This window comes from Schistocerca americana, chromosome X (genome assembly GCF_021461395.2).
Source record: "Schistocerca americana isolate TAMUIC-IGC-003095 chromosome X, iqSchAmer2.1, whole genome shotgun sequence".
In the NCBI taxonomy this organism is placed as follows: Eukaryota; Metazoa; Arthropoda; class Insecta; order Orthoptera; family Acrididae; genus Schistocerca; species Schistocerca americana.
Window position 1 is genome coordinate 583,386,696 of NC_060130.1, and position 24,049 is coordinate 583,410,744.

Genomic DNA, 24,049 nt, shown 5'->3' on the forward strand with positions numbered 1-24,049 from the left:
GAGAAAACTATAGCATGATGCACGATGACACTTTTGTACTTAATAAATGAACATATAACAAAATAAACTGCTCTTCTTTGGATCTTCTCTATCAATCCTATCTGTTACTGGTACCAGATAGATGAGAAATATTCAAGTATTGATCAAATGATGGTTTTGTAGCCTACTACCTCCATGAGTGGATTACTCTTCCTAAGGATTCTTCGGGGCCAATATAGCAATCTTCTAACACTCCTTGTGGTACACCCAAAGCTATTTTTACATCTGAAGATTTTTCTTCTTTAAAAATAACATGCTGTGTTCTATTTGTTATAAACTACATTCTAGAACACTGCAATTTCTTATGAATACCAGCACCTGGTACCAAAGTCATCTCAGCTGTACTTCACATTTAGCACAGTGAGAACATATGGTATATTACGTTGTTGTTGTATGCTCTTTGTTATGAAACTGTTTCATTATTGGAAAGCTGCGGGAAAAAGTTTTTTTGAGGGGTGGAAATAAGAATGCTGCTGTGACTATTTTCATCTGTGTAACACAATAAATTCTGAAAATGATGAATTGCTAGTTTTCTCATTCACTATTAAAACAACCGGAGGACCTTAAAAATCACCCTGAAGACAATGACTACCACAAATGGATTCAGAAAAGATGATTACTTTCTTTTCTTTATTGAAATGGCACCTTCCTTTGAATTAATAAATGCACAAATACTTAGCTGCTACACTGAGGAAGTGCATGAACATCAACAATTTAAATTATTTTATTTAAATGGCTCATTTAATGCTACAGAATCATTCAAAAAGTCTATGTTCAGTAGTACAGAAATATCCCGATCAAGCAGTATCACTTGGATCTGATTTTAACCTACTGAAGATGCACTGGAAGTCCCTGGATCCAACGCAGGTTGTTCGATCTGATTTTGAAGTAGTGCTGAATATGTTTTCCCAAAACGTGTCTTGAGCAGCTAGTTCAACAACCCACAAGCAATGAAAATATGTTAGACCCTGTAGAAACAAACAGTCTTGATCTCATAAACAGTGTCTGTACAGAGACAGGAATTAGTGAAGATGATATCATAGTGATGATGGTTACTACAGATAATCCATCAAGAAGACTAGGAGAGTTTTAATGCTCCAAAGAGCAGATAAGCAGTTGTTCATATCTAATTAGATAGTTAATGTAATTCGTTTAGTTCTGATATGATACAGGCAAAGGAAATATTGGCAAAATTTAAACTGACTGTAAATCCTGCTCTGTGCTGAGTAAGTGGATTAAGCACAAAGAAGATCCCCTATGGTTTAACAACAAAATTCCAAAAATGCTGTGGATCAATCTTGGTTCAAAAATGAATGTGGCAGTGTTAACAGGCAAAAGTTAGTAGAAATTTGTGCAGCTATAAAGAGATTGGTGAGCAAAGCATACTACCGTCTCTACTATCTTAATTCGGTGAAAGATCTTGCAAAAACCAGTGAAAATTCTGATCCTACATGAAATTACTTAGTAGGTTGTAGGCTTCTGTTCAGTGCAATGTTACCCTTAGGTATACATATAGTATACAGATCCAGACCCAAATACAGTGTTATGAACAACTACACATGTAATTAAATATACTTCTTCACTGTGTCAGTGCAGCATGCCTTGACTTCATTCCCTCTGCAGTTGTACCTATGTTGGTAACTCAGGATCTTCAAGCAAATTCAAATTTCTATAAAGGAATATGCCACACTAATTCTTCTAATAAATGTTTATATTGCATCCCAATATACAACATTACAATAGTTGATAACAGATGACACTGCTTGTCTGTTTGGCTTTGTATCTGACATCAGACTCTGGTATTACACAAATGAAAGAATAATTTGTCAGTTCTGTGGGTTTCTGTTGTTTGCTGTGACAATGTCAACGTTGTCATGATGCACTTCTTACTCAATGATGCCCCTTGCTATTCCTAGATGGAATATCAAGTGATGCAACAAATGAAATGCCCCCCAGAAACTGCAACTCATGATAATAGGCTTACTGCAAATGCTGTCCCAGCTTTAAGACAAGCAGCAACCATCCATATCATGTCACATGCAAAAACAAATTGCAGAAACCTCCAAACAGTTTTCGAATCTTAACTATTTAATCACTAAATGGTTTCACCTATTGTAACCATCATTCACTGGCTAGGTAGGCACAGGGTAACATACAACCCTACCAGAGTGATGTGTCAGTCATTGGTCATTTGTCTACCAGTCTGCTATTAAAAAACAGCGAAAGGAAAGCTGAAGTTTTAAACTTTGCATTTAAAAAATTCATTCATGAAGGAAGATTGTACAGACATACCAGCCTCTGACCACTGAACAGGCTCCCCTATAGAGGATATAGGGATAGGTGTTCAGAAGCACAGAAAAAGTTAAAGGCAAGTAATCACACATCTGGATGGAAAGCAAATTTGGTTTTACAGAGATTACTCTGGCATAACATTTGTAGTGCACTATACAAGCCTTAATTTCAGAGTGATCTTTGAAGAATTTATTTTCCATGCAACTGATGAAAATATCTGCAGTGTATCCGCCAATGGAGATCTCATAGTTACTAATACTTAGATCTAGTCTTGAAATGAGAAGTAGTTTTACTATAGTACGATTTCAAATGACTCAATAGTTTTAATGATGGCCCCAGGGAAAAGTGCCTCGTGCGTCAACATATTATTTTTAATTACTGTTATAATTTCATTCATATGAGTATTCATACACATGTTTCCTATATCAAGCCAGGCAAACCTCACATTAGCAGGAACACAAATATGTCTAATCGTAATTATAATGTCTAGTCATATTGAACAAGCCTTGCGCCAGTCTCACGACAGTTAAAAACTGATTTCATTCTTGCTTTTAATGCAGTTTTTGTCTTCAGTACAATTAAAAACCAATTTTCTCACACCCGATGTGGAAAACCTTGTGGTGGTGGATGGTCTTACCTAACTAGCAACAGTGCCATGACAGTTAAATGACTAGCTTGTGTGACTATGCTCATTGTACAGTACAATTGATTTAATATGCAACTGTCACCATAGTTGTCATGTAGCGATTCGTATGTTATCTGCAGCCGAATCAATTTATGATGCTTATTGCATCACCTAGGGGGAAAATTTTCGTAATCTTTTTTGTTTCTGTAACATTTCCCCCATCTGTGATGATATTCCATTCAAATTTGATGTAATTCTGAGGAGAGATGTCTGCTAAAAATGGAATTTTAATTATAATCACCCTGTGTATCAAAGGCTGGAAAATGAACAACCGTGTTTTTGTTCTGCTAATATTTGTTCATTTCAAACAAAAATGCAGTAAGGTGCATTGACAATTCTCTTGTGGTACATGTTCGAGGAGATGAATGTTATAATTGGGTTTGTGGTCCGGTAGTGTGTGGCTAGTTGATTGGATCATGTGAAGCTTAATGGTAGGGATGTGTTCAGATGTAACTGATTTTTGCTGTATGTTCTATTTTGACTTTGTATTTATGACCTTGCTTCAGCACATACTCAGTAAAAATGGAGTCTGGGCCATGTAATCTGCAGCTACGCTGATGCTCAGTCAGTCTAGCTGCATAATGACCTGCCTGTTTGACCAACATAAAATTTGTAGCAGTCAATGCAAGTCATTTGATAAACTTCACTATTACTTAATAAATCTGACTTACTCTTGCTGTTGAATAAGATACGAGCTGTGGTGCCTCTTACATAAAATGAAGCTTTGTAATTACAAGATTTGAGAGTTTTACTTTGGTTATCAGGTATCCTTTATTTCCATTCTGGAAATGCACCCAAAAATAATGCAGAGTAGCCAACACTCATCAATGAAAGACCAAAATCTGTTGAACACCTTTCAGCATATCTACTCTCTCCTGGTGGATTGCCTCAGTGTGCTGGTACTACCTGGTGAAGTCAGTAGTAGTGACATACGTCAAAACAAGTGCTTGATAGATTGTTCATAAGGTGCGAAATTTGGCTTCTGTCATGTTCAGGTTCTTTGTGTGTAACAGTTCTTCAGTTGCTGTTTGGCTATACAGACCTGCTGCTGTTTGTCACCAAATGTACTTTTAATTTACACCTGTAATTTGTCTCAGCTCCTGAGTTTTTCCTTGTTGTCCTCAAACCACTGCTGGCTGCACTATCCAAGTGAAAGCAGACCTTGGCAAGAAAAATTTAATCTCACCAATTGTATTTGGTAATACAGTCAAATCCATTTAGCCATCTAGTTAGTCTAGCCGTAATTTCCAAGAACACTGCTTCATTTGTGGCGTGCATGTTACTTATCTAATCTTTCATATCCATTGGTACCTTAACAATGCATACAGTAAGAGGACTGTACTGTTTGTATTAAAGTTCCTGCCCACAAAATGGACAGCTTTTGTAGCATCAATGGAGCTACAGTGATATATGTCCCAGGTACCCACTGTCTCCTTCAAACTATGTCATGTTGAATTCAGAGTCAAGTACCAATCATGAGACCAGTGTCATACAAAAGATCAACACTTCACATTGATGGCACATTTATCAAACACACACCATGCACAAAATACAAACAATGCTGAACTGCTAGCCTTGGCATAGTGTGCTTTTATTTACATGAACATAATATGGTTTGGTAACTACAGTATTCCATAAAGAAGCATGCCCCAAATCTTCCAAGAGTTACAAATCTTAAACAGTACATAACTGCATGAAGCGGGAACCAAAGTGGTGCCCCCAATATGCCATCCAGCAACCATAACAACTACATGATGGTAGATGGTGTGAAGCAGCTGCCAATTTTAAAAAAAATAATTAGTGAGTAGAAATATGCTGAATAAAATATTGTAGTTACCAGTCATAATGCAAATGTAGCTGAACCGAGCCATTTCATTAATTACAAGGTTTCCATTTTTCAGTTAATGTTATGATCTATCTGCAGTCACAAAAACTTAACACTTTCTACCTCTTGTTGTTCAGTTAAAATATTAAATGGTCTGTACTGTGTCTTACCAAAATTTCATGGTAATCCATTTGTCTTGAACTATCTGTAGACATTTGCAGATAATTTGTCAGCTTCCTTTTCAGTGACTGAACTGGAGCTACTTTTTATTCATATCCTTTTATCATTTGCGAAAATAACAAAATTTTTTATTTCTTACATTGTTGTTGAAAAATCATTTCTGTACATTAGAAACAACAGAGGATTCAGAATAGAACCCTGTGGTGTATCATGTCAGATTTCTTCAAATTCTGAGAGCCTATTGGTTGACATGGAATTGATACACTACGTTGTCATGCAGAGTGGAGAGAAACCATGAACCCTGTGTATCCACTATTCCATGATATTTTATCTTTTGCATGAGACTATTGTGGGTCACCAATTTTCTGAGATTTATTTTCTCTAGATATTCTGTGAACAGTTTTGTAAGATCCTTTTACATTAAATTATTACATTTCCTACATGTTTAATAATTTCTATTGGAACACCGGCCTCTCATAGCACATTTGCTAAGTTCATACAGAAAATCTATTTTATATGTCTCATCAGGAATTACTTCTGGAATATCATTTCTTTGTTGTGAGTTACTTGTGTTTGTTTCATCCCCTGACTATAAAAACATTTTTAAAATCTTTGATTGCTTGTACAACTTTCTGTTGTTATTTACTATAAAGGCAGTAGTATTTTTAGCTCAATTTAGCCTTTTGCAAAGTCTGTTTTGTATTTGTTTTCTTCTGGAAGAATATATTATGGATGTAAATGTCCCTGGTGAATTCTCCTAATGTGTAGCTTTTGTTATGTCTGCTATCACTCTCTACGTTTTCCACCAGGAACTATTCCTTCATCTTTGGCTTACTTTTGCATTAAAACCTGTCATGTTTGTCTTCTAGTTAGATTTGTCCCCTTAATGATGGCATCAGTCCATTACTCCAAATATCCATTCACCAAGGCTAGAATGCAGATGTCCTAGGAACCCTTTAGTGGCAAAAGGGATGCTGAAAATATTACCCATTGTGCACAAGCTTAACAGGGGTGAAAGAGTCTGACTATGCTTGTGAACTGGTGAATAGTGTTGAACTCAACAGAGCTCTATGCACAGTCAAGAGCATACACAATGAGAGTCATGGGAGGGCAGCTTCTCCCTTCGAGCACACACACGTACCTACAAAAAGAACTCTGCAAACCAAACTTACATTCTACCATGAGACAGACAGATTTATCAATTTAGTATCAGACTGAAGGAAGCCAGAACAGACAATGAATATTGACTAATAGTAAGTGTACAGTCAGCAAGATGGAGCATATGCTATGATGTCATTATGCACAGTAGCCAAGTGTTGGTGTTGAGTTTTGTACAGAATACATATGCTGCGTAAATATGAAATCTTCAAATTATCTGTGTAATTTAAAATGCCTTAATCCAAATTATCATCAGTGTTGTATTTTTGAAAACCTCATTATTCAGTGTAGAGTTTACAAGCTACTGACAACAGTTTTAGTAGTACTTCAGACAAAAACATCTTCTTTAAAGTAATATTCAAAATTTATGATTCACAAAAACCACATGTACTGCACGTTTGACCCCACTAATTATCATTTGTTCTATAATTCATGTACCTTATTTGAAAAGCCTCTGGACATTTTATCTTTTCTGAAAACTGTATTTCTGAAGTTTACTTATTCAAAATTTTTGTTTTCAAGTTTAGATCTTGAAATACGATCCTTCTGAAAGTAGAGTATTATTATCAAATAGCACTAATTTTTCTGTTTCTAAATATGTACAATTTTACATGTTATGGTTTTGTGTTAGTTAAACAGTTTTTCAATTAAAAAGTTAAATTTCCAGAAATCTCAGTGTGGGCTTTTCTAAATCCCTGGGATAAAAGATACACCCAAAATTCTTCTACATAAAATAGAATCTATAATTTTTGCAATTTGATGTACATGTCCATTATAATTATCTGGGCTGTTATGCCATGGTCGGTTGATGAATTCTGAGTCAATTCCCAACGTTTCGTCCCTGTCTGCAGAGGACATCTTAAAGGGGGTCTGTAGCTTGATGGAAGGTCCAACACACCCAATGGCTCACTACTGACTGAAGTACAAAGAGTCAGTAGCGAGCCAGTGGGTGTGTTGGACCTTCCATCAAGTTACAGACCCCCTTGAAGATGTCCTCTGCAGACAGGGACGAAACGTTGGGAATTGACACAGAATTCATCAACTGACCATGGCATAACAGCCCGGATAATTATAATGGACATGACATTTCCGGCTGTGAAAGTCTACATTTTAGATTTTAAGTACACAATGTTATTGTCCTAGAAAATAACTTCACACTCTAATGTACATATGTATTAATTATCAGTCCTGTCTTTTATGCATATATTGATAATTTAATAACTTAGTATTTTAAGTTTTTGTGATTTAGAAAAATGCTGCACACAAAGTCAGTCAGACTTGGATGGACATTCATTTTAATTTTGTTTATACAGGCAGTTTTAGATATGCTTTCATTATGTACAGACCTTATGTTACCCGGTCCATGTCTAGCATTTCAAGAGTAAAGTCAATATATAAAAATTCCATGTCAGTGGTCTGTAAAAAGCCAGAATTGAGTGTATTTACACATATACAGTCACAGTCTATCTACAGTCACACGAAATCACTTGGAAAAACTTCAAACAAACATATATTGAATTCAAATGACATATAATTTCCCCTTGTTTGTGCAATTTAGGCTCATCATAGTTTCTATATGTTTGCTTATCTGCCATCTTACAAATGTGAGGTTTTCCATGTAAAAGCTGATCACCACTAAAAAAGACAGTGATTACAAATATGCATAAATGTGAAATCTATTTTGATGATGTTAAGCAAAGTCATTTAATGTTCATTCAAAACGCCTAGCAATCACCAACTGAATTCAGAAATAAGGGTATGACATCCAAGAAATCAATTATAGCTGAACAATAAATTTACTTTTTGTCTGACTCCATTTGGAATACTTTAAGTGAGTTGTGTATACCACTAAAAGTTCATGAAGAATGAGACTGCTGTGAACTGGCCCAGTCATTTGAAAATCTTTTTATTGCATGTTGCTGATGTTATGAGTATATATGTGCAAACCTTGAAACACAGAGTTAGAGTGGGCCATAGCGTTGACAAGGAAGCTGTGTCATTTACAAATACATAAGTTACAAGAAGGAACATTAATAAAAACCAATAATTCTGAGACATGTGTCATTCATTGGACAACACACTATTTCCACAATATGAATGCTGAATACCCAATACTGACAACAATACCTCCAATTTTGGAAAAAAAAGAAAAGAAACTTCTTGGGCAGGCAGCTGGGTTCCACAAAAGATCAACAATCACTTAAGATACACACAGAGAAAAAATCAAATATTTGAAATTATAACAGGAAAGAAAGGGAATTACAAAGATTGGCTGCAATATTTCTGAGACACTGAAAAGTAAATAATAGTGGGAGACCTATTACACTGCCTGAAAAAGGTGTTAAGCATTAGAAGGGGAAGAGAAAACAAAATTAAACTTTGCGCATTGAGAGGGTATGTGATTTTACTTGAGCTATTAAAAAATAACTTTTCAGCAATAGCCAACTTACCATTATGATGTTGAACCCACTTTGACCTGGATGCATGTACCCATTTGGTTGGGAAAGGTATTGTAATGCCATTCATTTGACTTCTTAAGCAATCTGGCCCATGACTCTTTTAACTGTTCCTTGATATCCTTGATACTGGCACTTAGAAAGAATTGACATTTCAGCTGGTCCTGCAAATGTTCTATTGAGGAAAGATTTTCGGGATCTTGCTGGCCATGGCAGTACTTCATCATCCCTCAGACAATCCTTACACACATGAGCATTGTCCAGTTGAAAAATGGCACCATGACACTGTCACATGATAGGATCTAGAATGTCTGTGACATATTGTTGTGCTGTCAGAGTTCTGTCAATCACTACTAGCTGTGACCTGAAGTCATACACACTGGCTCCCAACATTGAGATGCCAGAAATAACACTGCTGTGCCCCTTCAAAACATTGGAATAATGGGACTCCTCTCCAGATCATCACCACGCTCACCAACAAAGGTCATCTGAGGTAATGCAGAAATGTAATTAATTGCTGGACACAATGTGAAATCATTCATTAGAATGTCCAAGCTTCCCGGTCACAGCACCACTCCAAACACAGCCATTGGCGTTGTGGTGTTAACAGTGAACTACACATGGGATGGTAATTCCCAGTCCAGCTGCTGCTAGTATCTGACCAATTGTGCAGGATGAGACAGAATGTTGCATGGAGCCTATTACTTGGTCTTGGATGCCAGGTACAGATGTCCTTGGTGCACCATAGTGTTCAATTTTTGTGGGGATGAGATGTGGTGAACCAGTACCTTGACAACAGCTATATGTGCTCTCATTTCCCCATGCAGTCCAGCATGAAACCACTGTCACATCTAAACGCCCCACAAATCTGGGGTTGCACGGTCTGTCCAGCTGGCTAAATAGAGACCCACAAGCGGACCCCTTTCAAACTGTATGGTTACTGATAACACTGTCCCATACAAGTATGTGGCATCTCTGTGTCTTTTAATGATCACCCTACATCTGACAATCTTCATGCCCCTTATGTACACTACTAGGCCTAGTAACAACAGTAGACATGAACAATGCTACTACACTCAGGTGGTTGTTTTATGTCACAGATAATTGCAACTCTGGTCCTTTACATACCTACTATGATGTGTATGTGTACAAATTTACATTGACAGCCAAGAGTGGAAATGTGTTTGCACTGGTTTCTAAGGAAAGAAGCAACTATTGTGAATGCTGTGGTGAAAGTGGGTTTGTGCCAAATGCGTTATTAATATTTAAATCTATGATGAAATATTGTGATCATACTGATCATAACATTAATTAATCCACCATCTGCCTACGCTCTTTGGATTGTTGAAATAATTAACAGGTTGTCATGAAAACATAGTTTGTTTTATGAAGCCACGTAAAAATTACAGCTGCACACTCTAATTAAAAACAAACAAGTAAGGATTCAAAACATTCAAAACTGATAGTATCTGTACTGTGTATCAGCACACAGTTCTTAGATCACCTTCATATTGTATTTAAAATGCAATCAATCTAATTTATGCCACACTGAAATAGTATTTCAGAAACACAAATATTACATTCAAGCTGGATAGTTGATTTGCAACACAAAAGAACAGTTTCCTGTTATAAAGTCCAGTAGGCCTCTCATTACACACATTTTTGAGCAGACAAGGAGGATTAACTATTGACATAATGATAATAATTCATTGTCAGTACACAGGCCAACTGTACCACGGCAGTGAGAGTAATAATGTAAGAAGGAGTGATAACTGAAGCGGTCTTAAGACATAAAGAATGGCTATCAGCCATAGTGTCATTAACGTAAGTGGATTCAGTCTTATGTTACGGGTGTGTGCCATTTAAGGACCTATCATATTTAAGGTGGGTAGTAGTAGGGATGTTCACCCTACCTCTTGCAGTACCATTGTGCAGGGTTACTTTCTTCCCCTTCGCAGCCCGCGTGACATCTCTTCTACTATAACCAGAGCCATTTTTTGTGGACTCTCAAAATTATTTCATCATTCATCATCCATCACAAAACTAGTGTGGGTTTGCCTACTACCCTCTACTCACATCCCAGTTGTATAAGATGGTATTCTTGACCGAAGCCGCAACTATTCAGTCGAGTAGCTCCTCAATTGGCATCACAAGGCTGAGTGCACCCTGAAAAATGGCAACAGTGCACGGCGGCCTGGATGGTCACCCATCCAAGTGCCGACCACGCCTGACAGCGCTTAACTTCGGTGATCTCATGTGAACTTGTGTATCCACTGCAACAAGGCCATTGCCTATACGTTTATTATATAGGACTGTAAATACCGACTAACCATATTGTCGGCAGTAAGTAATGGAGAGCAACAAAACTGTATTTGTATACCACAAAATTATCCATCAAGATGGTTATGATGCTAACAGTGTGAACATCTGGATTAGAAACTGGGATTTACTGATTGATCCCCTTAATACTCTTAAAGATTTAACTGAGGCTGTGTCTTCAGTCCTTAGTAATATAGTTTTGCAACTATTAAATATCAATAATGCATGTTCAGCTTCATGAACACCAATATTTTTCTCTCATAAGCCAGCACAGAAATTTTTTTCTAAATTTTCTAAAAACTGCCATTCCCTGTTACCTGTAGCATAGACTCATAGCCTCAGCAGCTGCTGTACCTTCGTCTAATAGGGAAGCATTAGCTACTTCCATGCCTGTGAGGTCACATACCATTGTTTGGTAATTCAGCAGCCCTTCCAGTCTCCCCTGAGCTACTTCTGGCTGATAAGGTGTGTACTGTGTGGTCCTATGAAAAAGAGAGAACAACTGGCAATCAGACTGATATGTTGGAATCCATTTATAATTCTAATAAACTAAAGTATTTTAAATAGTATGTGTGTTCTCAAATACATACCAGCCAGGATTTTCAAATATATTTCTCATAATTGTGTGAGGAACACAACAATTATTGTAACCCATGCCTATATAACTACGCCACACCTTGTTCTTGTTTGCTATCTCCTGGATACGTTTTATTAGCTCATATTCACCTGAAATGTAAGTAAATATTTGGCAGTGATTGTTTTATAGTGATATCACTGAAATTAATATATTTGCATTTATATAAAAGTATAAAACATCAAAGCATTCTTTTCAATACTGATACATATTCTGCTAAAGTGTGCAACACCAAAATTTAATTTACAGCATGGCTACTTGATTTTATCCAACAGATACTGAAAATGGGAAACATTCATTTCCTAACTCTGTTAAGATGCCATCTTTTTCTACTGGTTTAACTTGAATAGATTTACAAAATTCGGCATTTCTCATTGCATTAAGCTTACAAACAGGATTGTGCTGTATATACTTTACATAATGAAGTAACCCCTGTCGCCAACAATTTGTAGTTCAGACTTGTGGATCTATGTACCATAATTTATGATAATGCTGCAAAAAAAAAAAAAAAAAAAAAAAAAAAAAAAAAAAAAAAAAAAAAAAAAAAATATGTTGCTATCAATTTGATTTATACAGATCATTTTTACAGAAAATGGTTAACTCTGAAAATGAAATTAATAATGGCAGACAAAGGAGTAGTAACTTTGTTTGAAAATGGAGAGTAGTTAAATTGCTAAGAGAAACTTTAAAACTGACCCTTAGGTCTTGTGCAAGTATAACTTCAAAATGTTGTAAGGAAGTAATAAAATGGAAGATATATATGGTAAAAAATATTTTGATAGGTCTGCACAGTGTTGCAATAGTGTGTGTGAGAGTGAGTGAGTGAGTGAGAGAGAGAGAGAGAGAGAGAGAGAGAGAGAGAGAGAGAGAGAGAGAGCACAAAAATTGGCAAAGGCAAATAGATTTATTGTCTGGTGAGACAGAACTCAACATTACATGTTTTTCATTATCACATCAGTAATTTACTTCTTATTACCCAGTACTGTTATGGCTATGAATACAACAAAAACATTCCCTCTAAGAGCTATAATTATCTGAAATCACGCCTGAAAATGGAAATCAACTTGTCCAGCACTTTCTCCTCAACAAACAGATTAACTTTGTTATTCTTTCAACATCCTCAACATCTATGCTAAGCTTCTCATCTTACAACATCCTTCATTGATCCCATCACTGTAAGGGTTACTTTGTCAGAAGAGAGATAATCTGAGGTGACACAGTAAACTGTCAGGAGGTTGTGATGCAAACAAGCTCTAAACCAGGGGTTTTCAGACTGTGCATCACAGCTCCCAGAGGCATCGCAGCCTTACAATGGGAGTGTAGTAGTGGTTTTACAAAAATAATAATTTGGTTAATTTGCTTTCTAAGCAAAGGAACAATGTGTGCACTGGTATTGATTTCTTTCGGGCTGGCAAGAAAGTAGTGATACAGTGACAGTGTGCTAGATTGCAGTCAAATCTTACTACACAACTCATTTATTTTTATTAAGTAACAATCAGTTTGAAGGTTAGTTTTGTTGAATGCAGATAATTTTATTTGTTTATTGCCTTTTGTGATGATTTTTGTCTCTATGTCAGCATGGATAAATTTTTAAATGTAAGTACAAAATCTATTGTGCAGCTCTAAAGACATGAACAGATGAAAATTCAGGAGGTATGAGAACAATTACTCAGCTTTTGGTTTTACATGTACTACAGTTGGACATGTTGAATGACCCAGTGTATCATTTGTTTCACAGTCCTAGCTATGGAAAGCATGTTTTGTAATAAAATGAAATGACATTTGGAGTCAAATCACAATACTTTGGCAAACAAACTATGAGAATACCTTTCCCACAATTTGAAAGACATGGAGAAAAAAGAAAAAAAAAACTTTCACCACAAAGTTATGATTCCTGCAAAGGCTCATCTTTCACTTCACAAAGATGCCTACTGTGTAGCAAATAGCAAGAAACCTCAAAATATAGAGGAAGATATTTTATTTCATATAATACATGAGTCAGCTGCTAAGCAACTAGCAAATATGCCGTTGTAAGGCAACATTATTAGTCATTGAATACTTTATGTGGCCAAAACCACTAATAGTTGACAATTAATGGTTGGAAAAACTCCAAGGTAACGGTGATTTTGCTACTCATCCAATGAAGCCATAGACAAACAATGATATGCACAGGAAAATTACTCTTGGAACAAAAGCAACAGACTTCATTGAAATACTACACTCTTTATTGAAGAAAAGAATATTAATTGGGAAAATTGTGTAGGCATTTATACAGATGAAGACCACAGTGTGGCTGTCTTTGACATTTATGCCAGATTGCAAGCTCTTTGTACACACTTCCATTCACCAAGAAACACTTGCATTATAAAGCATGAGTCCTGTTTTTCATGAGCTTCTTCAATCAGTGATCAAAGTTGTACACTTCATTAAATGTCTGTCACTTAAGCTAAGGTGTTTTCAGCAAATGTGCATTACTATGGCAGTTGAGTACATGTCCCTAATTGATTACAGTAGCTCTTGCTAGCTTTCGCATCGGGATCTTTGAAAATGATTTATGAAGTTAGGACTGAACTTTACTTTTACCTTGTTCAACAGAAACATTTCCGTGAAGTTCATAGACAGTGACTACATTTTGATGCAGGTGTTTCTTTGTGAAAGCTTTTAAAACTCAGTTTATGGAAGGTATCCCTTCAAGGTAATGAGATCAACATTCTGTAACTGTCACACAGATCTGTGTTTATTGACCATTTAAAGTAACTCATTGATTACTTTCTGAAGGACATTTTAGAACAAGTTAATCAACACAGTGAATTAAAGCTTCATTCAGTACAGAACTTACATCAATGCTTACCACTGAGGAACAAGAGTCCTATTGATGTATAATACATGTGAATTGGCAATGCAGCGAATCAACATAAACACCAGAGTTAGTGGCTCATTAGGAAAACTAAGGGGGACTATTGAGGTCTAAGAAAGTGCCAAGTGGCAGCACTAGGAGCAGAGCAGAAGTACATAGAAATATGAAAAATAGAAAGGGAAATGGTTAAAACAAATATTGGAAGAGATAGTCTTAAAATCAATCAACAGGAATGTTAAGGAGCACAAAGCTGTAGTGGTAGGAGCAGATAAGGGTAAGGCTTGCTTGCAGTAACATCATCGCCCCAGAAAATCGAAGTAAGCTAAATGTACTTTATCCAAGACTCCAGCCATCTGCACCAAAATCAAGACACACAAACCAGAATTTCTGGTTCACCTCATTCTTAATTGTATTGGTAACCTGGCAGAACCTGCTGCCAAATTTGTTCCTAACATCTTAAGACAATATTTTGTTTATCATATCATTTACTCAATTTCAAGTGGCAAGGTGCTCATTGATAAGCTTCAGAATAAAGCAGTTCCCACAGTCTGCTGCTTAGTCTCTCTCAATGTGAAAAACTTGTACACAAACATACCTATCAATGAAACTATCAACATTATTGTTGATAATCTAAGAAAGAAGAGTGCACTCATTACTGATGAAATTGATGAGCTCGTATTCCTCCTTAGAATCATGATGTCATTAAACTATTTTTCTTTTCATACATATATGTATAAACAAAAAGGCACTAGCAAAGGGGAACTGCTTAGCTGGCTGTTGAGCACACATTTTTCAACAACTCATTAGAGAACAAATACTTCAAACAGCAATTACTCAGTGATTGGTTGTGTGATTGATTGAGTACTTAGCATCCATTTAGACCCTAATTTAGTACAACATGAATTAACTAATCTGAAGGATACCACCAAAGCTAATGGCTATAATGTCAACCTAGTAGACTAGGTAGTTTGTCAAAAATAAGCAAATTTGAATAACACAATCAGTTCTCATAGTACTCCTTCAGACTTCAGCTATGTCACTTTACCTTTTTGGGTGACACATTGTATAGACTAGACAACCTCCTCAAATTGCATCATGTTAGTCTCTTTCTACATCCGTGATAGGATTCAGTACATGTTCGTCCACAATGAACAGCGAACTAAAGATTTCTTCTCCAACTCCAGTATGCATAAGCTTACCTGTGCCCATTGTTCCCTAACACGCAGACTGGTAGTTCTGTCAAAATAAGATTTCAAGAGCTCCATCTTACCAAAATGGATGCAAAAAAAAAATCCTCAACTGTAGAATATCTTAGTACTAGTGGCCATTGTGAACCTACTCTTGACACCCTCCAGGTTTTACACTGTGACCCTAAAGATAAAGAACTATTCTGGAATAATTTGAGATAACTAAATTCCTTGAACATTCTAAAAGTTGTATATCTCAATGACCAACTGGTGATAAGAAATCAAGTTTTTTGTGACTACAATATCAGCTTTAGCAACATTTGAATAACTGCACATTTCTTCGGTACACTTAATCCTGTGTTCAGTGTGGTTTATGACACATTCTTGTTTTTTCCCCTATTTACACTCCTGGAAATGGAAAAAAGAACACATTGACACCGGTGTGTCAGACCCACCATACTTGTTCCGGACACTGCGAGAGGGCTGTACAAGCAATGATCACACGCACGGCACAGCGGACACACCAGGAACCGCGGTGGTGGCCGTCGAATGGCTCTAGCTGCGCAGCATTTGTGCACCGCCGCCGTCAGTGTCAGCCAGTTTGCCGTGGCATACGGAGCTCCATCGCAGTCTTTAACACTGGTAGCATGCCGCGACAGCGTGGACGTGAACCGTATGTGCAGTTGACGGACTTTGAGCGAGGGCGTATGGTGGGCATGCGGGAGGCCGGGTGGACGTACCGCCGAATTGCTCAACACGTGGGGCGTGAGGTCTCCACAGTACATCGATGTTGTCGCCAGTGGTCGGCGGAAGGTGCACGTGCCCGTCGACCTGGGACCGGACCGCAGCGACGCATGGATGCACGCCAAGACCATAGGATCCTACGCAGTGCCGTAGGGGACCGCACCGCCACTTCCCAGCAAATTAGGGACACTGTTGCTCCTGGGGTATCGGCGAGGACCATTCGCAACCGTCTCCATGAAGCTGGGCTACGGTCCCGCACACCGTTAGGCCGTCTTCCGCTCACGCCCCAACATCGTGCAGCCCGCCTCCAGTGGTGTCGCGACAGGCGTGAATGGGGGGACGAATGGAGACGTGTCGTCTTCAGCGATGAGAGTCGCTTCTGCCTTGGTGCCAATGATGGTCGTATGCGTGTTTGGCGCCGTGCAGGTGAGCGCCACAATCAGGACTGCATACGACCGAGGCACACAGGGCCAACACCCGGCATCATGGTGTGGGGAGCGATCTCCTACACTGGCTGTACACCACTGGTGATCGTCGAGGGGACACTGAATAGTGCACGGTACATCCAAACCGTCATCGAACCCATCGTTCTACCATTCCTAGACCGGCAAGGGAACTTGCTGTTCCAACAGGACAATGCACGTCCGCATGTATCCCGTGCCACCCAACGTGCTCTAGAAGGTGTAAGTCAACTACCCTGGCCAGCAAGATCTCCGGATCTGTCCCCCATTGAGCATGTTTGGGACTGGATGAAGCGTCGTCTCACGCGGTCTGCACGTCCAGCACGAACGCTGGTCCAACTGAGGCGCCAGGTGGAAATGGCATGGCAAGCCGTTCCACAGGACTACATCCAGCATCTCTACGATCGTCTCCATGGGAGAATAGCAGCCTGCATTGCTGCGAAAGGTGGATATACACTGTACTAGTGCCGACATTGTGCATGCTCTGTTGCCTGTGTCTATGTGCCTGTGGTTCTGTCAGTGTGATCATGTGATGTATCTGACCCCAGGAATGTGTCAATAAAGTATCCCCTTCCTGGGACAATGAATTCACGGTGTTCTTATTTCAATTTCCAGGAGTGTACCTTTCTCTACAGATTCATTATTTCACAACCCTGCCTCATTCCTTATATCCAATTCTTTATTTCTTATTCCACTCCCCCCATTCTTCCACTCTTCTTTCCTTTCGGCTATCAGGCGTTTACTTTGTTATTCAATAGTTTCCTTATGCTGTCATTAGCTCTAGGTTCAGAGCATTTAATTTTGTTTACTTTATAATAACAGCATTATATATTCATATATTCCACTTTACTTTGTTCCCCTTCTTTTTAATTAATATATAGTTTAGTTTTACCTTTATCATTATCACTGTTTATGTAAGATTCAACCTGTGTATTCCTTATTATTTTATTTGTATTTATTTTAAGCATTTCCCCTTCTATTTTATGTATTCATATGTCTTTGTACTTCTTCTCTGCTCTCATCACCACCACTTGGCACTTTCTTATGGACTTCATGAGCCCCTCTTAGCTTACCTAGTGATCCACTCTGGTGGATATGTGGAGTCACTGCATCGCCTGTTCACACATAATATTAAATGTTTGTGATCGCCTTCCTATATTTGCACCACTTTCCACTTCCACTTGTTGAGTGTTTACTATTATTATTCCTTAACTCTCACGAATTTATATCAATTCTGAGCTCAGTAAAATTTTTAACATTTTAATATAACTTTACTCATCTTGCCATTCTCAACCAGCCTCCTGGTCAAAACATGATGGTCACGTATTTTGTTTTAACCTTATGTTATTGAGGATTTTCATTATCTTACTAATGCTGCTTTCACTGTTTTAAGAAAAATACAATAATTTTCATACCTCACTATTAACTCAATCTTGGCAATTGTTGGTGCCAGATAGATTCATGTAATTCCATGTACCTAATAAAAACTATTTGGTTATTACTTGCAGATAAGCTGAAGGTGTGTCAGTTGACTCATATTTATACATATATTTCACTTGTATCTCTGCAGATTTCACCCTGCAGTTTTGTTTTCATGTAGCTCAGTTGTTATGATGTAAGTTCTCATGCATTATGTGCTGTACAATAATATAATTTTGTAGGTACATTCAGTGGAATGGTGAATGGATGCTTAATAAAATAAAAAAATGCACATACCTATCAACAAGGTGGGGATGGAGGTGAAAAAGTAGTGTAGCCCACAAAGCACAAATACCTACACTTTGTCATCCAGCATCATGAACAGACAAAGTATAGGTATTTGTGCTTTGTGGGCTACACTACTTTTTCACCTCCACCCCCACCTTGTTGATAGGTATGTGCATTTTTTTTATTTTATTAAGCATCCATTCACCAATTCTTTGATGTAGGATATAGCTTACTTTTGATTCAACAACATAAATAATTTTAAGCATATAATACAATACAGTAAATTGTTGGAATAAAATACAATAAAATAATAGTACACTCTAATATATAGTCCAATAGATAAAAAAGCAATTTTTCATACATAATAAGATAGAGGAAATAATTTAAATTTATGTCAATGGATATTCATTTGCAGTGTAATGACATCTCACCTGCAAATGTTTTTAGAGCCCTTTCAATTTTTGTATTTCCTTTATTGTCTTTATGTTGTGGGGAAGTTTATTGTAGAGTTTTTATCAGTTTTTGATGGTACATTTTGTCGGAGAGTTGTGCTTGCATGCTCACTGTGAAGGTGCAGTTTTTGCCTGGTGTCATATGCATGGACTGCTTGATTTGTACATACTAAGTTGTTTTTAGCCACTGAAATTTTCTGTATGTAACCACCTACCTCAAGCATGTATAGGCATGGCAGTTGTAGTATCTGGAGTGCTTTAAAATGAGTTTGCAAAAGTTTCTGCAGGTAGTATTTTCAGTTGTGCTAATAATCCTCTTGTGTGCTATGAACCAGCTTCTGCTTTTTGGAGAAATCCCACCAAAAATTATCCCATATCATAGCAGTTCTTCTGCTTGGGCATAAATACACATTTTTTAAACATTTCTTTTGTTGTATACCTAACAGGTATTTTTGTGCTGTAGCATAACGTGCTCAGCTTCTTGCTTATATAATTGATGTGTGTGTTCCACTTCATGTTGTCCTGAACCCATATTCCTTGAAATTTTGGTGAGTTTACAATTTATGATTGTTTATTAAATAGATTTATGGTGGGGATTAGTGGATGTTTGTTTTGTGTGGTATGATGGTGCATTGCAACAGTTTTCTCCGTGTTAACAATAAGAATGTTAGTGGTGAACCATTCTGCAATGTGTGTGGTACAATTTTGTATTTCATATTGTTGTTCTGTAGCAGTTTTGCCTTTCATAAATACATTTGTGTCATCCATAAATGTTATATATTTTAGGAGTTGCTGGATGACTAGGTCATTGACAAATATCAACAACACTGCGCCCAAAATAGAACCCTGGGGCACACTGTACTTAATTTATTTTCTTTTAGATTGGTAGCTGTACATAGTGTTTTCTTCCTGATGCATGATTTCTACTATCTGTTCTCCGCTTTTCAGGTATGCTTCCCCATTTGTGTGCCAAGCCTGTATATTGCAATTTTTCAAGAAGTAAATTGTGGTCCATTACACCAGAAGCCTTTGCGAGGTCCTGAAATATTGCTAATATGTGCTCATTCTGATGATACGTGTTCCTTCTGGTCTATTGCAGACAAGGCTTCATTAACAAAATCAAAAGTGGCAGTTTCTGTTGGCATGAATTTTCTGGGTTCTTACGCCAACAGTGATAATTTCCGGGCAGTAAGTGATATGTGTACCAAGTTTGGTTGAAATACGTTTTCTGTATACATATTTCAGTTCAGTCAATTTAGTAGTTGTAAGACAACAGTAGTTAGTTTGTATAACACAGTTTTTTAATAAACTATGCAGATATGTACTGTAGAAATCCCTAGAAAACTATGTAAAACCACATTGCCGATTATTCAAAATGTAAACATTTAAAACATTCACAACATTTAACATGATTTTCAAGCTGTATGGAATTGGAATTTGTAAATAAAGGCCATTGCTCTACCTAAGTATTTTATCTGTAATTTTCATATTTCAAAAGTGGTTGTGAAATTTTAGGTATGATCATACTTTCATATAGGAAAAAATTACTATCCAACAACATTAACTACTTAAGGTATTTTGTTTGTGCTGACCTTGTTAACACACTTAAAACTCCATGAATATTTAATCTTTATTATACGAAGTCTGTCTAAAAAGTATCCGACCTTTGATTTTCCCATGCAAGACAACGGCGTGGCGCCACTGTACACAGTAAAGTTAGAGAGACTTTGATGCGCATGCATGAATTTTGTCCTCGTCTTCCAGTGGGTCAGTTGCTGTCTGTCGGTCACTGAGTGAGGTGCTACACAACGTATTCATTGGATTATCAATTCTCTCAAGATAACAGAACATCTTGAGCAAAGATACTGCAACAAATTTTGTCAAAAGCTTGTTGGTTCTCAAAGCAAAACAATTTGTAAGATTCAGTAGGCGTTTGGAGAAGATGTGATGGATGTAACACAAATTAAGCGGTGGTTCAACTGATTCAAAAATGGCCGCACGTCAGCGGAGAGTGACCAGTGTTCTGGCAGGCCCCAAACTGCTCTGAGTGCAGCTGTTGTTGAGAGGGTGCAAAATTTGGTGAAGGCAGATTATTGTTTGACTGTGTGGGAGATTGCCCAAGAGGATGGAGTGAGTAAAGATTCTGCACATGCAATTTTGCATGATGATTTGATGAACATGCACTGAGTGGCTGCGAAATTTGTGCCCAAGTTGTTGTCACTGGAACAAAAAGACCTCTGTTTTGACATTGCACAGGACCTTCTGGACACAGGGAATTACAACCGTTCGCCAACCGCCCTACTCTCCAGACATGGCTTCTTGTGACTTCTGGTTGTTTCCAAAATTGAAGATGTCACTGAAAGGATCCCGTTTTGAGAGTAGAGAAGAGAAGATATAATGCGGAACATGACGACAGAGCTGAACACCATTCCAAAAGAAGACTTCCAGAGGTGTTTCCAGCAGTGGAAGGATCAGTAGCCGAAGTGTGTGCAAACACAAGGGGCCTACTTTGAAGGGAATTAGGGTCCCAACCCCATCGGGTATTCAAAATATTTTTTCTGGCCAAATGTCTGATACATTTTAGCCAGGCCTTGTAAATCTGTAAATGTACTGATGGCACTTATGTATACTGTATGTTTGTTGTTTATGTATTTAAGAGCCACTGCCAGGCCAGTTTTAAGCCGGACTGTCCACAATAGTTTTGATGCACAGTGCATGGCAGATAATTACGAAAATATATAAAAAATGTTATCTACTGGTGTTTCATTCCATAGTTTGTGTAAATCCCTGTACCTCTTGATTATGACAGCATGCCACCTATGACAGCTATGTATCTAAAAATTTCTACATACTCCTGTAATAACCTGATGTTCTAAAACAACTTTCTTTATTTAACAGTACGAGCCTATGAGAATTCAATGTTTCATCAACAATGAGGTCATAAAAAACCTGGCACAAGCTCAGGAATGGGGAAGGAAACTGGCTGTGTCCTTTCAAAGGAACTATCCTGTCATGTGCCTGTTAGTGAAATCTGCATGGCCAAAAATGGAACTGAAACTTTGTCCTCCTGAATGCGAGTCTAGTGTGCTAACCACTATACCATCTCACTTGGTATTTAGTTCATAGTCATTAGTGGACATGAAAGTGTATCCTGTCCTCCTGGTATTTTTAAAACCATTGGTGTATATCATTTTGGTACTTGTGGATAACAGAGAGAAAGATGACCTTATGGAAATGAGGTAAATCGAAGTTATAGGACATTGGGATAGATCTAGCTGAACCTTTGGTCAGCATGCATAAGAGGTGGGGGTGTATGAAGTGATCCAGTGGATGGTAAAGTGGGAGCAAAAGATCTCTACTACATACAGTCGAATTCCAATTTGAAGTCCTACTCAAGGTGGAGTGTCGGGGTTGCAACTCCTGAGGAGGGAAAAGAGTACAATTGTTGAGGTGGTTAGGGCACTGGCTGACATAGTAGGCCATGCCAAAACCATAGGGGTAAGACCCCAGACTCAACTAAAAGCATAATAGAATTGTTAGAAAAGTGCTTGTGGCAAATCTTCCTCACAGTCATGAATGTGAGCTAGCAGTCACAATGCTGATAGTGCTGCCGAATCATAAGTGGCACTCCTAGTCCAATTGCAATGAAACTAGCTAGAGCCCTATGGAAGTGCAATAGCGTGGAATCATCTGCACTCAAAGAGGTATGGCTAAGAAATTAATGACCATTCAGTTTCTACATGCAGTTTAATTTGAGTCATCAGATGCGGAACAATTTTAGCATTAACAAGTAGGTCAATGAAGTGGAATTGCACAACTACTTCAAAAGACTGGGCCCCCAGGGAAATGTCCAAGTGGATCATGTTGTGGCAGCAAAAATTTCTAACCTATGTTGTGGTGGTGGATGGTGGACAGGGGAGGAGGAGAAATGAAAACCATGGCCCTGGGCCTAAGACTTGGCCCTTTTTATGGTGCCTTGAAGTTAATACAAATTCGCAGTGTTCGGATACAGCACTAAAGTGTGTCCTGCTTGATTCAGTCACATCATTTAAATATCTGGGTGTAACACTGCAATGAAATATGCAATGGAACAATCATGTAGGGATTGCAGCAGGAAGGTCAAGTGGCCGACTTTGGTTTAGTGGGAAAATTTTGGGAAAGCGTTGCTCATTTGTAATCGAGACCACATACAGGATGGAGTTCATGAACTGATATCTGTACCAAATACACGAGTCATTTTCATAGAGGGCAAGAGTAACCATGAGTCCCATGGTGTCCACAAGTCCATTCAGAGCTATAAACACAATTGTGATACTGAAACTGGGATACACCACTCTCCTGCAACTGTGGTGAGCTGAGGTATGTTCAGAATCTAATCCAGTGCAATCAGTAAGAAAATAAGTTATAGATAAATAGCAGTTAAGTGCTACAGAAGTCCCAGCTGCATAGTGTGGTCAAGATATAATGGCACCAGGCAGTGCTGCAGAGCCGTAGCTTTACGAAAGTTGGAAACTGCAATGAGATGGTGGCATTGAGGAAAATATCTATCTTTCTCAGCATTCTTTCTTTTGATGTTTAATTAAAAAATGGGCCTTTTCCCACAACCATTTTAAGATTACGAGACTGACCATTGAGAGAGGGTGTTTTAATTGTAAAGAATTTGCCAACAGTCTCAGATCATCTTCGCAATTTCATTAGACCACCATGAAACAACTTCGAGAATGGGTTAACTACATCAACGGTGTCAGTAACACATCTCAAAGATGAGGCACAAGTGATGTTCGAAACGCAGGACTGCCGGTACGCCTTCTTGAATGCCCGAAGGGTGAGTCAGTTTTTAGAGATGGAATAGGAAAGAAAGGACTACCGGAAAGAGATCACTGTTACAAAGATCATAGTGGCTGGTTGGTTGAGGGTTAAGAGACTACACAGCAAGGACACCAGTCTCTTCGTCAAGAGGTAGTTCATCTCAAGTTAGTGGCATCCAACAGAAATGTGATCGGATAATGAAAGTACGTAGGAGTGGTGAAATTGAGGCACTGAAGGAAATATT

General features: G+C 37.9%; 1 protein-coding gene across 1 annotated transcript in view; it reads right to left on the reverse strand.

Annotated features, from left to right (window-relative positions):
* LOC124555229 (glycine dehydrogenase (decarboxylating), mitochondrial) overlaps positions 1 to 24,049 on the reverse strand; it is a 316,302-nt gene that overhangs the window by 162,728 nt on the left and 129,525 nt on the right. Inside the window, exons 3-4 of the mRNA XM_047129086.1 lie at positions 11,545 to 11,680; positions 11,272 to 11,436 (exon numbers count right to left, since the gene is read on the reverse strand). Coding sequence (XP_046985042.1) covers positions 11,272 to 11,436; positions 11,545 to 11,680 — 301 coding nt within the window. The remainder of the gene's footprint in view (positions 1 to 11,271; positions 11,437 to 11,544; positions 11,681 to 24,049) is intronic.